The 18,767-nt window shown below is 31.1% G+C and overlaps 1 protein-coding gene across 1 annotated transcript in view; it reads right to left on the minus strand.

Annotated features, from left to right (window-relative positions):
* The window catches only part of LOC118185814 (chitinase domain-containing protein 1), a 97,543-nt gene that overhangs the window by 70,201 nt on the left and 8,575 nt on the right, over positions 1 to 18,767 (minus strand). The window contains exons 2-3 of the mRNA XM_035355731.2: positions 16,422 to 16,577; positions 2,736 to 2,916 (exon numbers count right to left, since the gene is read on the minus strand). Of these exons, the coding sequence (XP_035211622.1) occupies positions 2,736 to 2,916; positions 16,422 to 16,577 (337 nt within the window). The remainder of the gene's footprint in view (positions 1 to 2,735; positions 2,917 to 16,421; positions 16,578 to 18,767) is intronic.

An 18,767-nucleotide genomic window follows, 5' to 3' on the forward strand; every position in this document is an offset into this window, starting at 1 on the left:
ACAGCTTGTCCCAAAAGGATTTATTTGTTTCTTATCTTTATTTGTTAGAAGCAGAATGGATGTCATTTGAAATCTTCACTCTTCTTTGTGCGTTAATGGATGGGGAGGTAAGGAAACTGCTGCAACTCTCGAAAATCATTTCGGGCGGTTCGGTATTTTAACATACACGTTAGCGAAGGCTTTGGGTTTTAAAGAGTTAAGGAAGGTGCTGGAAACAGCCAAAGAAAAGAATACTGAATTTAAATAAATGTAAAAATTGCACTGAATGAAATCAAATATATGGGGGAGAACCATTTTCTAAAAATGGCTTAAAACCACATGAAGATAAAAATTACAGCTATTCTAGATATAAAAAGTGATGAAATATGCCAAAGAATTAGAAATTTTCTTAGGAATGATAATCTGTGTTTTTCAGATTCATACATAATTTATCAGAATTGAAATCACATTTAAGAGCTTTATTGAAAAAATTACTTATTTGGAATTGGGATGCAGTACATAACAAAAAGCTTTCATAATGCTAAAAGCTGTCTTAATACATAAACCAGTTTTGTAGTATTATGATACACATAGAAAGTGCAACACCATGAAAGGTTGCGTAGAATGTGATGTCAACTGATACCCAGACAGAGCATTTAAGTAAGTGATGTATAGAAAGTTAAAGGTATACAGTGCTGAAATATACAGGGAATCAAAACTATGTATGATCACCTCTTGCAGGGATCCAAGTTGCAACCCTATGAGGTAGAGATTCAGTTAACGTGCAGACAATGCTCTAGAGATGGAATCCCATATTCTCTCAACCCTTCCCTGAAACTCATCCACCCACAATAGCTGGAGTAGAACAGACAAACAACGACCAATCACGTTCCAGATATGCTTGATCAGTGAAAGATTAGAAGACACGGCAGAACAAGGAAGTGATAGGATATGCTGCAAGGCTTGTCGGCTAATGAATGGCATGTGCAGTGTCACGTTGTCCTGCTGGAAATACCATTTTGCAGTCGCTGAAGGTAAAGACAGCACAACCAGGTGCAGCACTCATCAATGTATCATTGTGCCATCAATCTGCCTCTGATGTGTAACAGGGGTGACCTGCTACCATGACTAATAGCATCCCAAACCATTATGCTCTGTTGAAGTGCAGTGTTCAGTAACAGTATTCAGATTGGCTCTAGCTTCCCAGTAAACTCTTAAATCAGACCGACAAAACAGACTCATCACTGAATACCACATTGTGCCATTCAGATGTCCAAAGTAGTCCATTATAGAGCCACCACATCTCTCAGTATGCATTCTGTAGTAAGTATAGATGGACCTTCGGCTATAATATATTACCTTTGGCTATAATCATTTGACCAACTTACATCTTACACCATCAGCATGACTTTTACCGCTATGTATTCCCTGAAATTTGCATATTCATAAGGTCGAATCTTCATAGTGTTGCATTTCCTATGTCAGGCAGTGAATAAATATGCCCACACACTGAATAGATCTTCAAAGGAATTAGGAGCAGTCTTACTGCAGAATAATTTGCCAATGGCAATGCATTCAAAACATTTAAAGATATGCAGCAGTATTATGTTCAAATCAAAAAAGAAACTTTAGCTATCACATTTGCATGCAGGAAATTTCACAAATATATAGATTTCATAAATTTTTACTACTAAAAGTGGCCATAAATATTTGGAATCAGTTTTCATGAAACAACTAAATTAATACCCACTAAAATTGCAAAGAATGTTTTATAAGATTACAGCCCTATTAGTTTGATATAAAATATAAATATGGAAAAGAAGTCTTTATGGCTGATGTATTATCAAGATCATTTGTGTAGTTGTACATAGAAATTTAGGAAAATATATGTTTACCAGAATTCATTATGGTCACATAAGAAGTGAAAAATTCAAAAATAAATTTAGAGAACTATTATGTAAGTCAGGAACATTAAAGAAATTAAGGTACTCTCTAATTAACCTTCCACCTTCCCACAATGTTGCCAATCGTTGGTGACTAATTTTCCATCAACCTAACACATGAAAAACGTAGCCATTTTAAAAAATGATGGCTCACTGAAAATTACCTAAAGCATCACTGAATTAATGAAATTAAAAGTGCAGTAAACATCCTTAAAGAAATATAGAAAATTACATAAAACAAACATTCATAATGAAATGCTTAACTTTTCCTGATCATATTTTGACATATTAATAAAAAATAAATACATTCCAGGATCCTCAGTTTAAAACGTAGTTAAATGCTGCTGTTGTAAAATAAAGTTCTGATCATGCATTTTATACAAATTTCAATGTTCTGACAGATTTTTAAAAACATTTAATTTCATATACTTTCAAATACATTTTAATGTTACTACTAGACCTCTTTTTACCAACAGCAGAGACAATGGTGAAACATTCACCTATCAGAAGGCAAATGTGTGATATTTAGTATTATCTCTTAAAAAAATTCTAAAAATGGAACAGTTTTGAAACAAACAGATAATTTGGATCACTAACTGAGACAGATTTTTAATATTTAATAAACGTTAATTTGCCACTCACAAGAAGTACTTACTTTTGGATAACAGGGGGGAAATAGAAATAGAATTTAAAAAAGAAATAAAAAAATAGAAAATTTCTGCTTATGGCTCTCAAGTTTAAAAGAAAAGAAACATGAACTACATCCACAGGAAAATATAGACTGTACAAATATAAATACAGGGATTTACATACCTATTTTAATTTTCTTGTTTAACTGCTTAAGTGTAGCTAACCAATTCTGATCTATGTCATGAAGGCCTTCAATCAAAATACCACCTCGAGAATCTTTTGGTTTCAACTGAAACCAAACAGGAGATATCATCGTGAATTTGGAAGAGAAAAGTTTTGCAACATCATAACCATGGCTATTCCACTATTAAAAAAAAATTGAGATTTTAAACTATATGTATGCTTATTTTGCTATATATAAGAATCCACTGAATGCAAAATTATAATTTAAAAAAATCTCTGTTCTAATGCCCATAATACAATTTTTATGCCAATAGCATTTGTTTAACCAAAAAAAAAAAAAAAAAAAAAAAAAAAAAAAAAAAAAAACATTCTTCAACAAAATCAATTTCAATAAATCTTAATTATTTAGTAGACAATTATCTCTAATAATATCTCCATTTATTTTTGAAAATATATACTTAATGTCAGTACTTATGCAGATGGTCATAAAAATATTAATTGGAATAATAGTTTTTCACTACTATTATTTCTATGCATCTAAAAAGTGACAGTTAAAACTGAAATAGATTCAAGACTCGAGAAACATACATGCACATTTCCAGTATCTCAACTAAATAAAATGTGTGCAAATGCATATATATGCATAATATATCATATTTAAAATGCATCACAATATATTATAAAACAAACAGCTGATGAACTACCATTTCTCACTAATGCACTACTTTTGGAAAGAAAGAAGCAAGCAGAGCAGATCTGTCACAAATACTTCTAAGACTACATGTCTTGAGAGAATCTAAATAAAAGTATTTATCATGTTTAATCATCTAGTTAGAGAAGTACCCAAGTGCAAAGCAGTGGAAAGTGAAATAAGCACAGAACTTTATGGTGTTATAAAGGTGCAACAGCCGTTATTTAAAATGCACTTGCTGTGTAGAGTCAAATACAGCCATTGGGACTTTGGAAAGTTTCTTATGAGAATAACACGTTTATTTGATATTAACAATTTTTAAAAAAATTTACAATAATCAGAACTCTAGAATTCATATAGCAAAAAACATAAAACACATAAAAAGGGGGCCATTTCATAACCCTGAAAAAAGAATAATTACAAAGCTAAATTAATGACAAATAGCTCAAACTTATTGTTTTAATGCCAGTGTCAAAATTTATGATAAATAGCTCAAACTTATTGTCTTAATGCCAATGTCATTAGCTCATCATTAATTCATCATTGTTTGAAGCTCGCTAGTGGCTGAGCAGGAAAACTGCTGAACACCAATAGTCTAACCCAGATTCACATTCAGGTGAATGGGCTAGCTGTATAGGCACTTTTCTCCATGTGTTATGTATAGGTGACAGTTTCTCTTAAAAAGGCCTTGACAAAGGCATTCCTCCTTAGGAAGATAGACCTTATGCACTTAATCTTAATCAAACCAACCATTACAGTTCAGTTTAGTTAACTCCCCAATGTACAAGCTGGGAATTTCCAAGCCTTATCCACAGGAAGGCTTTGCGACGGTATCCATTATGAAAATACCAATACCGTTACGAAAGGCAGCCATTATTTGAAAAAACAGAAACCTTCACAATAAGGTCCAGGGGGGGGGAATGGTACTTTTATGATAATTGGAGTTTTCAAGTTCAAAAATGAATTTCATAAGGATGAGAGTACTTTTATACTTGAGCATCCTCATGAAAAATTTGTGACTTGGAAAATAATTGTCAATTAGCTTATAAATGTAACAGCATCTTTATTATGCATCATCATTAACTGGTCCCTGGCCACCAACACCTGAGATGAGGAAATAAAGTGCATGTCATGTCAACAGAGACGGGAATTAAGAGAACTAGACTATTTTGGATCTATTTTCATTATGTCACACATTAATCCCCCTTATATTTTTGTAATACAGTCAAAAGTCGTTAATTCGGACATCCATAATCCAGAATGATCTATAATCTGGAACTCAAAGCTACAAACTTTCTGCGTCGCATTGACGCATGCGCGTATGACCTATACGGATGCGAATATGCATGTGCGCCTGCTCAAAATAAGTTTACGCATGCGCGTTTAATGTATAACGGATGGTATAAGCTAAGCTAAAATTATCTAATTCAGTTAATGTTGCAGATTGCCTTGTTCCTTAATCTTCGAATTGGATCCGGCTTATTATTTTTTGCAGACTGTTAGAGCAATTTTATAAAAGTAAGCTTGAACTTTCGATTATGTCAAATAGAATTTCCGATATATATTTACTAATATGTAAAGGATCCACAAAGCGAAAGTAAGTTTCGAAGTCCATTAAACGAAAAGTGGAATTGCTGCAAAAAAATGGATAAAGGCATATCCTTTGTTTATCTAACCATTTCGAAATCTGTTTATCAATTTCATGCTGCACTGCGGCGGGGGACGCCGCGGCGCGCAATGAATCGGAAGTTGATCTGTCGGCACTATCCTTATCTTCAGGGCAGATGTTTTTATTTTATTTGGCTTATAATTCCTTACTAAACGTAGTATTTCATCTCGATATACTCTGTCTTGGATATGATTTAAATCAAATTCCTCATCATTATAATTCGCTTCCGATAGCGAAGAAAGTAAAGTAAACAAATAAATATTAAGCTTTTTTTTTTTTTTTTTTTTTGTAAATTTTGATACCCTTGAGATCATAATTGTTCTTTATTTCATAAATTACGGTTTCATATTTTTAATTTTATAATTTCTGCACGCCATCTTACAAGATTTAAACTGATGATCTATAATCCGCAAAAATCGATAATCCGGAATCGCCGAAGTCCCGACGAGTCCGGATTAACGACTTTTGACTGTAGTTGATAGAATTTATCTTTATTCTTCAATATTATTTTAAAATAAAATTACCTTCATTCAATTAACTATTTTTCATTCATTATATTTTCATTACATTCAACTAATTAATTTTTTTAAATTTTTTAATTACCAGAATCTTCCAATTTTTAAATGCTATATTAAATTAGTTTCCTCAAATTGGTCACTATGGGTTAGAACTTTCAATGTTAATTTAGCATTTAAAGAATAATAAAAAATTGTCAACTATTCCTTTACAACTCTCCATTCAAACTTTTCACTTTCTCTTTATATCAACAAGTAATCATTTATGGTAGGTATTCTTGGGCTTCATGAGCCACAGGAAGCCCTTACATTTCTGAATTAATATGGCTTTATGAATTCGTATTAAATGCAGAGGAAGCTTTTCACTGCCATTTGCATTTACAATTAAGAGAATAGACAGCCTTCTTTTTATTTTTGCCTTTGTGGCATGCTCCATTTTAGAAAGAAGAGTTGCTTTAGTATGTAAACTGAAGACAAAACTAGTAACACTGAAAGCATCACATAAGCCTAAGCTTATACAGTACATTCAAGGATCTCTGTTTCTTTATATTGTATTGCTTCGTCAGTATCAACATTCTTGTTTTTCCAAGTAGACAATTTATAGACATAATGGATTTTAAAGCATTCAATCCAGACAAAAGAAGCAGTTAAGCAAGTCTTTAATTCTTAATCACTGAGTAAAACACAAAACTTTTTTCAACATGTCCAAAAAGTCAACACTCTTGAAACCATGCAGCATGCTTCTTCAAGATCTATCAATGACAATATTTTTACCTATTTTTGTTTCTTCACAAACTGTCACACAATCTGCTGCACACTTAGCCTTTATGTTTAGATTTTTCATTAATACTACTAAAGTTAATTAAGAAAAATTAATTATTTTATTAGAGAAAGATCATAATCTAATGGATTTTTTCTAACTTTAATTTAAATTATTAAAACTTTAATAAAAAATTTTTAACATTTATGCTAAGAATTACTTTCATTTTTTATTTACATCCATTTTAGCAATGGAATATCTTACCAAAAGTTAATGTTCCAAAATGAATATAAATCCAAAAATGACTGTAAAAAGTGTAGCAGTCACATAAATAATCATAGGTTAAAGATCTTGACTAACTAGGTACAGGACAAAAAAAATTAACTATATGTTTTTACAAACCATTTGACTTCACAATTTCCTGGAGCTCTAGAATAAGCAGTCTATACTTCCTAGTACTTTCAGATTCCATGTACTCCCCCCTCCACGAAAAGTCACCAAATCATTGATGATTTTGTGAATTGGTGAAAAACTTTTGCTTGGCTATCTTCATGACTTACAGTTACTGTTCTATTCATAAATAATAATAAAAGGAAGCATTTCATAAGAAACAAATTTTACGAGGGAAAAATTATAAATCTATATGATCAATATTTACATTTTTTACAGCTAGTAGATACTGTTCAGCAAAATGTTGGTTAAATATAAAGTACGTAAATTCTTGTGTACTCAAATATGTGTGTGGTACATGCATACGCAGACTAGCTATTATTGCATGTATACACCAAAAACATGGCAATTCTACTACACAGTGCATTTGGAAGTGCAGATGATCCAAAAAATTGGACAAAAAGTTTTCCTTTAATCTCAAGAAATTCTTTCGTCTCTTTCTTTTTTTCTTTTTCTTTCTTTTTTTTTTTTTTTTAATTTACAAGATAACAAAACTGGAGAAACGTCACATTTTAGCATAGCTTGAGAATTATGTATAGCTTTGAAAAATACAGTCAAACTTATTAACGTGAACATGCCTAATATGCAATGCTTTTAATGCAAACTTTTAACTCCATAATCCTGAAAGGAATTACAAGATTTTAATTTCTTTCACATCAGCACATTCAACTTGAAATAATTTTTCAGATGAACTGTTAATCAACAGCTCTACATACGTTTTTCAAATCACTCTCATGTTTTTCCAAGTCTTTTTAAGAGACTATTCAAATTTTATTCTTTCTTTCAATTGAAGAGTTCCACAGAAGAGGGTAACAGCATTATCTTTGAAAAGAGAATTACTACTACACTTTCCTTTTTATTCTAATAGCTCAAGGCAAGGTTTGGTGGCCCCAAGAAATCACTCTGATGAAGGAAGGATTCTTTCTGTCTTTTTCTTTTCATCATTCACACTGTTCTAACATAGCTAAAATCTGGATAATTGAAACATGAATTTTATGAATAAAACTACCCTGTTGGATTCATTCAATTCTGAATTGCTCTAGTATAAAAAATGTGTCACAAAATGCGGAAAATGTTGCACTTGCAAAACAATTAAAAATTCTGAATAAGGTGGATGAAGCTAAATTAAAAAATACAATAGGAACTGCTGTAAAATTTCGTATAGCAAACAGCACATTATTAACAATCAGAGAAAAATCAACGATTTTGGCCCTGCTCATAAAAGAAGGTGGATTGCCAAAAATATAGAGGCTGAAATAACGATGGTGAGTTAGGTCAGAGATTCTGAAAGCAAAACATTACATTCACTGGTGCGCTTATAAAAGATAAAGTGATTGTTTTCACTGATGCTCTCAATGTGAGCGATTCCACATGCTTATCTGGATGGTTACAAATATTCAAGAATAAACATGGCCACAATTATCAAAAAGATTCATGGTGAGGAAGATAAACTAATTGCTGGGATGATTAATATATTTATGAAAGAGAAACTGCCTACGGTTTTGACAAAGTATGCAGTATCTGATACATACACAATACTGGACAACACTTCCTACTCTCACTTTAACCACAAAAGCTAATGTTCTGGAGGTAAGTGCAGTTCAGAAAGGTTGGTTGTATTAGTGGCTTGCAAAATGGGTGGAATAAAAAATTACCCTTACTAATTATGCTCACAAATCAGAAAAACCTATGTCAGTGTCAACCTTTTGACTAACGAGTACCATTCACAAGAAAATTGAAAAACATTAGTGACACCACTATATTTTAGAATAATTATTTTTCAATTTCTCAATAGAAATATTAAAAAAATACATTTTGTCAGTTGCACAACCTATTGGCTATTCATATGAAATATGCACACATGAAAAAAATTGGTTACCATTTTGAAAATCAAAATTTAAGTTATAATTACTTTAATTCTAAAATTAACTTTTAATTTTGTTCCGTCTTTATTTTTCAAACATAACATGGAAGAAAATCCTTGTTCACCCAAACAGGTTCTGCAAAAAGGCAAAAATTTAATAATTTTATTTGAAATGGCTTTAAATTCTTTACTTTCCAGGTCAGCCAAAAGTTAACAAGTATGTTATTTTTGAAATATTTAATTAGAGTTCAGTCACAGGAAATTTCTATCAGTTGTTCTCTTTCTTCATGATATAAAATTTCAGGTACATTTGAACAAAATGAATTTTTAATCCACTTTTCTTTTTCATAATCCTCAGGAAAATACATGAGAATGATTGTGAAACACGAATACATGAAATTGTTTATCAATGAAAAATAATGATTTTTAATATCGAGTGCTGATTCTTCATTTATTTTCAAATTATTTTCAGTTAGAAAACTTTCTAAAAGTGGTAAAATGCTTAAAAAATTATTATCCAATTCTTTGATTATCAGCTCGAGTTTTTTATCATTGTATTTATTTTACTGCTGATGGCAAAAAAATTAACACTTTGTCCCTGTAATCTTAAATTTAATTCATTTAACTTCACAAAAATATCAGCTAAATATGCTAAACATAATTCACTGAAAATTGGAATTTATGATCAAAGTTTAAAAAGATGATTTAAAACTTTGCCTCTGGATAACCACCTTACTTCGGAATGTAACAAATGTGTTTCATGTTCCCCGCCCTTCTCTTGGCATAAAATTGTATACATTCTTGAATTTTAAGCTAGGCTTTTAATAAAATTAACAATTTTCACAGCTTGATTCTAAAAGATTTTCACGTTCTCGGGGATTGTTTTGGCTACTAATACTTCATGATAAATGGAGCAGTGAGTAAATTTAGTTTCAGGTGTGACTTCGAAAAATCTCGCTGGAATGTTTTCCTGTTAAAGCCCGAGCTCTGTCACTGCATACGGCAGTGCACTTATTTCAAGGAATATCATTCTCAGACATAAAATTGTCAATCACTTTGAAAACTTCACTTCCAGTTGCTCTATCATGAAGAGTTTCACAAAATAAATACTCTTCAGCCATTTGTTTATCTTCTTCAAAATGTATGTAAATTGATAACTCAACAATGTTCGTTATATCAGTATTTTCCCCCAATTGCAACACAAAATACTATGTTTTATTTTTTGAATATGTATCTCTTTTATGGAATTTGCCAATTGATGAATTCGTTGACTTTGTATCATTTGATAACGGAATATTGGCTATATCATTTGATAATGGAATATTATTAAATCCATTAGTCGTTTTTTCATTGACTATTGTTAAACGATATCTTCAGCTACTGGTAATATAAGATTTTCTCCAATAATATGAACTTGCCCAGTCTTGGCAATTCTTAGCCTTACTAGATAAATAGCTTCCAAAGCTTTTACACTTGAAGTAACAAAACCTTTCATTGGTTGTTTTCTATTTTTGAACTACGATAATTTCCTCTTAAAATGTTCTTCAGATTTATCCTTTAAATTGTCATGCTTACATTCAAGACGTCTTTTGAGACACGTTGGTTTCATACTTTGATTTGATAATTAACAGTTTACCGCAAACTACACATTGAGGTTGAGGTTAAATTTCATTTCCATTCCCAGTAAACCCAAATGATAAATATCTTTCATCATATTTTTTATAAACAAATTTTATTTTCTTTTTAATAATCTTACTGCTAGTAGATTGTCCTGGATCCATTACCTGTGAATCATCCCTTTTCCACTTAGTCAATCCTAGCCATGGTTCCATTTTAAAAACCTATGTTTGTTTTATTATTTTTTCACAAATATTTGAATGTACAATATGTTACAAGTTCTTCAAAAACAGCCGGCGATATTCTTGAATTGCATAGAAAGGTAAGGAATAGAAAGCAATAAGAAGACAAAATACCTGCTGTTAGAGACAGCAAATCGACATAAAAAATTATTTTAATTTGAAAATAGAGCAATATGAGCTGAAATAGGGGGCGGCACAAAGTTTAGACATGCTAATAAATCAATTAACTCTAAAAGAATTAATGACATACTATTATCTTTTTACAGGAACTTATTTCTTATTAAATACAACACCCATTTCGATTGCTCCTTTTAGAAACATCATTTATGACAAATTTTGGTACTTTTCTGTTTTGCCGGTGCAGGCAATAAACTTGCCAATAATGGTACAACTGATGCCAAACAGAATATCCTTGATGGTAACCTTTAACGCCTCATTTTCAAAACAAGTCGCAGCCATTTCTTATCACAGTGATGGTTTCTTTCAATAGTGGCACACAATTACATAGAATTTTTACCAGATAGTTCAATTTTATGTCGTAAGGCCATTCGTGGTAATTAAGTCAATTAGGATGCAATCACACCGCTCACCCGAAGGTGAAAATATAGAAAAGGCAAAGTCAAGGGTTAAATTCATCAATTCTAATTGAGAATGCACTATCGAAGTAAAACACTGCAGTTTTACATAACTTCTGAATTAAGAAATAATTTACATAACTTGAAATTAATGCAGATAATTACTGAGAGAATTAGATTCTCGTAGCGTAGTTTGCGTGAGATGAGATCACTTGGGTTCACGTGATAGGAACCGGCGAATCGGGATGTTGAACCATGAAAGCATAGTAAATTCTTAAATTAATGTCTTTTTACAAATTTATTGTCTTTATTTATTGGCTTTTTAGAAAATTTTAAAGGATATTAAAATATTTATGCCTTCAAAATAAAAAATTATTAGAACTAACATTTGCTAACATTTTTTATGTGTATACTGTTTGTTGTCGCCAATAAAGTCTCCTTGGCGACATTTGCGCCGGCGAAATGGAAAAGTACCCAAATTTTCTTATGTCTATGGCTCAAAGAATATACAGATGCATAAAAACGGATTATTTTGCTAAAGTCTATAAGCAGCTCTTGAGCTTGAACAAAACTCAGATTGCATGTACAAGTGTTAGAGAAAAAACTTGAAAAGGATGTTGGGTATTTAATTTTTGAATTTAATAATTAAAAATACTTTGTTTCTTTGCATACCACCTATTTTTCTCTTGTGTACCACCAGTTGAGATTTGCTGGCCTATGTGATTTAAATCTGTAAAGATATTAGCTATGAATTATGACTTCAAGAAAAAGATGTGGATTACTCCAGGAACTAACAAATGGGGAAAACAACTGGTGAGAAATTCTAGCAATGAGGCAGTAAAGTATGCCTAATTGTGGATAACTGTAGCCTACAATGCCCAGTTCCAGAATTAAAGAAACATATAACAGAAGAGTTTAGAGGAGTTTCTTCCTCTAAAAACTGCATCTCAATTACAACCCTGTGATTAAGGAATAATATGTTGCTTGATTCCTGTTATCAAAGAGACCTAATTCCTGCAGCCATTTACTGCTTAGATCAAAAGGATGAGTTCAGTTTAAATCTATGAGATGTCTTGATACTGCTTAGAAATGTATGGCAAGAAATAATTTTGATTCATAATAATGCATGTAGATATCTACATGCATTATTATGAATCAAAATTATTTGAAACTTTAAACTTCCCGGCATGGTTCCGCTACGTAGACGATACTTTTACCCTGTTTGAAGGTAATAAAGATGATTTAAATAGAGTTCTTTCAACAATGAATTCTATTGATCCTGCTATTCAGTTCACTTTTGAACTTGAGACTTGCAATTCTCTTCCGTTTCTCGACATTCTGGTCACACGTAACACATCCAACTTCAGTACTACAGTTTACCGTAAACCTTCATCGGTTTGCCTTCCACCACACTTTAAATCATGTCATCCGACTAAACAAAAGTTAGCTTCATTTTATTCCTATGTTTTCCGTGCTCTTCAAGTTTGCTCCTCCAAACTAGCCCTTGATGAAGAACTAAATTATTTAAAAGCAATAGCTATTGACAGGGGCTTTTCACCCAACATTATTAATCAAGCAGTTAAAAAATTCTCATCTCAACACACTAAAAGCCACACTCTTATTTTAGGAGATTATAAAAATTCTGTTGTCATTCCCTTCTTTCCATCAATTAGTTATAAAGTTGCACATATTTTGCAGAAATTTAACTTTCGGGTTGTTTACTCTCCCATCAATAAAATTCCAACTTCTATACTCAAGGACCCCATTCCGGATATGAATTCCTGGGGTATTTATAGGATTCCTTGCCAGTGTGGTTTAATTTACATTGGCCAAACTAAGAGAGCCTTAAAATTTCGCGTCAAAGAACATGAGGCATATGTTAGAAAAAAGGAAACACAGAAGTCTTCTGTTGCTCAACATTGTTGGTCCGAAAATCACACTTTCAATTTTTCTGCTGCCAAAATTATTCAAAAAACATCTTCCATTGGAGAACTGGATTTTCTAGAGGCATTTCACATCCATAAAAATCTTTCTGTTCTAGTTAACGATCCTAATTCCAATCCAAATTTGCCTTCGGCTTTTAGAGAAATTATGTTTTAGTTCTGGTTTCGCCAACAGATGGTGCCACTTGCTTATTCTTGTCCAGGCTTTCTTATCTTATCTAAACATTATTTCCTATCTTGTTCATTTGCGGTTTTGCAGCTGAAGATGACGGTTCGGTAAAACCATCGAAACTAGTCCTGTGAAAATTTTGTAAATTAACGCTGATTTTTGTTGTTTAACTTCTGAATTAGTATTTATTCGGCGTGTTATTGTGTCTTAAGTATAAGCTAAGCTAAAATTATCTAATTATCTATTTCGGTTAATGTTGCAGATTGCATTCTTCCTTAATCTTCTAATTGAATCCGGCTTATTATTTTTTGCAGACTGTTAGAGCAATTTTATAAAGTAAGCTTGAACTTTCGATTATGTCAAAAAGAATTTCCGATTCTGGAGCTACCAAAGGATCTACAAAGCGAAAGCATGTTTCCATGTCCATCAAACAAAAAGTGGAATTGCTAATTGCTGCAAAAAATGGATAAAGGCATATCCTTTGATTCTCTAACCATTCCGAAATATGTTCAATATCATGCTGCTCTGCCGGGAAGGGGGGATGATGCGACACGCAATGAACTGGAAGTTGATCTGTCAGCACTATCCTTATCTTCAGGGCAGATGTTTTTTTTTTATTCAGCTTATAATTCCTTACTAAATGTAGTATTTCATCTCGATGTACTTCGTCTTTGATATGATTTAAATCAAATTCCTCGTCATTATAAATATCATGAATACACATCAAATAGTTTTCTGATTGCAATTTTCTAATTTCGACTATGCGTAATGTATGCTTCACGCATGCGCGCGTTGAAAGAAATGTTTAATAAAGTAAACAAATAAATATTAAGCTTTTTTTTTGTAAATTTTGATACCCTTTTAGATCATAATTGCTCTTTATTTCATAAATTACAGTTTAATATTTTTAATTTTATAATTTCTGCATGTCATCTTACCAGATTTAAATTGATAATCTATAATCCGGAAAAACCGATAATCCGGAATCACCGAAGTCCTGACGAGTCTGGATTAAAGACTTTTGACTGTACCAATTTAATATAATCATCATGAGTGTATTAAATAATATCAGAAAATAATCGCAGAAGACTATTTTCAAGAAAGATTTAACCCCTAAAGTGGCGAGATGGGCATTACTTCTAGAAGAATTTGACTATGAAATTGTTCACAGATCTGGGCAGCAAATGAAGCACGTGGATTCGTTAAGCCAAATTGCTGTCATGATGGTTACCTATTCTCAGGGAGAAGTTACAGCCAAAATTGCAGCTGGGCAAAGAAGTGATGAGCAACTCCAGTTGCTAAAATCCTTAGTCAAGCAAGGACAAAGAAAGATTTCCTAGGGAAGAAGGGTGTATTATACAAGTTCGACAGTGGTTGCGAGTTGAGGACAGAATAAAAAAATCTTTGTTGGATGTAATTCAATGGAATTATAAATGTCCTGTTTGTACAAAGGAAATGCGCATGGTCGAACATAAAGATCGTTCAGATGGATTTTGAATGGGTTTGTTGCAAGAAAAGTTTAAATGCTCCCCATATAAACATTCCATTAGAAAGGAAACAAGGTTTGAGGAAAGTTTTGGATGCTATACCAGTAAATGAAAGTCTGTATTCATAACATTGCACTCCTAAGAAACTATTTTTCAGATTTCACTTATTGTGTATAGGAAGAATAATGAAAAATGCTGAATCATCCTTCTTATTCATATACACAACCACTAAATTATTGAAAGTGAAAATAGGGTTCGATAGCCAACAGGTTAAACAACATGCAGGATCATCGACATTATCATGGGTAATGATGTTTATTAGGCAAAATAAATAGTTTTGCTAAATGGGCCAAAAAGCAACTTACAGCACACTTGCTTTTCAGTATCATATTCTCCATTCCTATAATACGTGAGAAAAAGAAAATTAATTAAAAAAAAAAAAAAACTTTTATGGAGGTCCAGATAATATATCATTCCAGTTATTGGACATTTGGATATGGTACTGTATCATTTTTATAAATGCTATGAAACATAAAGTTGACAGCATATAGCAGTACTCCACTTTTTAAAGTAATACTTCAGATTTTCAGGAATACAAAAATGACATTTGCAATAATAATGCAAAATTTTCTTGCATTCCCTTACAGAATTTTTAAATGAAAAAAAATAAATAAATAAATAAAATGCTCCATACTTTATATTTTAAATAATTCACCTACGGCATTTCAGATATATATTTTCAAAGAATATTTCTCTATTTGATTTTATATTGCTTTCTTTAAACACACTTTTACGTAAATATACACTGATAAATATTTTTAAATTAAAAGATAACCTGAATAACTTGTACTAATAAAAATGCATTTAAAACAGAATAAGTATTTCTAAAAATTGCATTTATAAAACAACATAAATTGTAACTTTTTGTTTAAATAAAAACCTGATCTCCATTCTTGCAAGACACAAATAAAAAATCCACAAAATAATCTGGACTAACAGTTCTGCTTTTGAACTTTGATTAATGAAAAAATTGGTACTTTTCACTTAGTCGAGCACAAATACCACCAACAGCAGATTTTTTTTGCCCTTATTATAATGCTGCACTAAGCCATTCCAAATTAAAGAACTAAAATGCTTACATCATTGAGAAAAATCCAAACACATTCAAAAAAATAAAATAAAAACAACTTTCGCTCATTTTATTTAAAATACAAAATAAAAAAACACTTGAACCAAAAAATACACCATAAATTACACAAATAGCGATTTCCGGTTATAAAAACCAAAAGCATTTAATTTAAATGTCAAAGTAGCATTTGTAATACACACAAACATTTAAAAAAAAAAAAAAAAAAGCTGTAGTTTTATTTAACTTCAGCTAGGAAGCAGTAATGTTTAAAATCATTTAGAATTCATTCTAACCACAAATAAATCTGAGATATTAAAAAAACTTGGTCTCCATGCATGATTTAATCCATGTTTCTTTATGAATCTTTTTTTTTTTTTTTTTTTTTTTTGCTATGACAAGCAAAAATATTTCATTGTAACTAAATATCTAAATGCCTTCTGTCCCCTCCCTCCCAAAAAATTCTTTTTCATGATTTTTTGCACAATGTTGAATCAGTAGGCAAAATGTCTTTTTCTTCTATAAGTAATAAAGCTTGTAAATAAAATAAAGTTTTATGAAAAAAATCTAATACTTACTGGTGTCACATATCCAAGAACTTCATGATCAAAACGTCGTAGCATAGCTTGGGTGATACTGAAAGATTTGTGTTCTTCAATAACATCACGATAATTAACTGCTTTGTCCAAGATGTTATGGTCCCTGTACGAATGCTCTGATGCATACTGACTATCCTATTTGACAAATAGCAGCAAATAAGAATTTATAATGCACATAAAGGAAATTCATGTAAATGAGTTAAAAATTCCCTTATGTCCTTAGCTCTTACCCGTTAAACCAATATAAAAAATTACTGATCATCATTATTTTGAATACTAAAATAGTTAAAGTGCAAAATTCAAGAGAAAAGATAAAAGTTAAATTAAAAGAGAAAGTTTGCCATTTTTTATTTCACAGTAATTCTTTTATTGCTCATCTATTTTTCAGGAGTTTACCATAACATGCAAGAATCAATCACTGAAAGAACTTATTTTCACTGTTGTAACACTACACATAATGCTTCATTCATTTTTAATAGTGCTATGGAATTTAAAATTAATCAAAATCCAACCTTAGAATGGCCTTAATTTCAGAAAGCTCTATGCTTTTCAAACACGAAATCGCAATTTTTGACAATACTTTTCCTCAGTATAGAACTGGCAAATGTAGCACCTTTTTTTTTTTTTTTTTTTTTTTTTTCCGGCATGAGCTGATAATCTACATGAAAACTTTAATTACAGGATCACAGTTACATATTTCTTACAGTAAATCATATTTATATTATATCATATTTATAATATAGTAATCATATTTATATGCATGGCAAATTATATTTTACATAAAATGTTCAAAATGTTACCCACCTAACAAAATTCACTATTTAGAAAAAAAGGATGCTACTTCTGGCAGAAACTGCATGCAAACTGCCCTGGCAGACACTGCATGTAACACCATTCCTAAAATACAATCTACTTCTCTTCCTATATTATTTGGAGCCTAAGGTATAATTTTATTTAATTTTAATTTAAGTTTAAATTGGTTTGCATTTGTTACATTTACTGCTATGGAAGGTACATACTATAAAATTATAAGGTAAACATAGATATGCAATTTTCCATTTCACAATGTGAAAATTAAGTCCTTAATACCAAATAATAATAACATTTTTTAAAAAAATTTTCCACATATTCTGTTTCCATGTTTATAGATGCCAAAAAGGTATAAAAATTTATTCATTTCATTGATTAATTTTCTATAATATCATTTATCTATTCTGACACTTCTTGGTTCTTTTAAATCCTTTCTTTTTCTAGAACTCTCCATTTTTACATAACCTGATTTATACAATCATTGCAATACACATCATAAAAGGTATGAAAACTTCATCTAATTGCTATTTGATTCTTAAGTTTCAGCCATTAGACACCTCTAAGCTAAAAAAATTTGACATGCACAAAAAATAACTGGAAAATTGCAAGAAACCTTCGATAATTAAAATTTTTATCACCAGAACATATTTTTCAGTAAAAAATTTTAAGCAAACTGAAAAATTTGCTTTTGAATAAAATAAGGGCATATATTGCATCTTAGGAAGACACAGAGAGACATCTAAGAGATCACAGATATACTAAGTAGCAAATAAGATTTTCTCTGTATTTTAGTAATAATATCATCATTGCAGTTAATTTCAGAACCAGGCTAAATAAAAGAATCCACTTTTCAAATCTAAACTAATAAATTTCTAGATGTTCAACCATCCTGTTCTTTGAACATCAGGCTCTAGTGTTTATCGTGAAAGTGCTGAACTGCCAGCCTACATAATATGGCATATTACTAATATTCAGTAGGAATCAGAGCCAGTATTAGCCATTTTACTACCCGATGTAACCTCTGTATGTACTAAATTTTACTGCGTCCCTAAATTCTACAAATTTTGCTACCCCTAAATTTTGCTGCTTAGTGTCTCTCCTAAATTCTAAAAATCCTTCCATCCCTAAATTTTGCTGTCAGTGCTTCTCTACATACTCCACATGCTAAAATTTTTGCTGCTCCTAAATACTGCTGCCAAAATTCTCTTTGAGTGAACACTGACTACGCAGTATGATGCTTCTAACTTGCCATTCATGCATAAGAAATGCATGCTGAACACAATCATAACTGAAATGAAGTTTTTCTTTCCAGCTTACATTCATTGTTTGGAAGTTACACATCTCCAGCTAATGGTTGATTTCTGAACTTATTTTCGCATTTCCTTTACCACAGTCTGAAGAGCTCTTATATCAAGTTTCAAACAAATATATTGATTAGAATGGACTCCATTGTCTTCATAGTAAAAACAATTTAATTGTAAACACATGGAACCTCCAAAAAAATTAAAAACAAAA

Source organism: Stegodyphus dumicola, chromosome X1 (genome assembly GCF_044657685.1).
Source record: "Stegodyphus dumicola isolate Sdum_Otavi_A_Nest chromosome X1, ASM4465768v1".
NCBI classification, from domain to species: Eukaryota; Metazoa; Arthropoda; class Arachnida; order Araneae; family Eresidae; genus Stegodyphus; species Stegodyphus dumicola.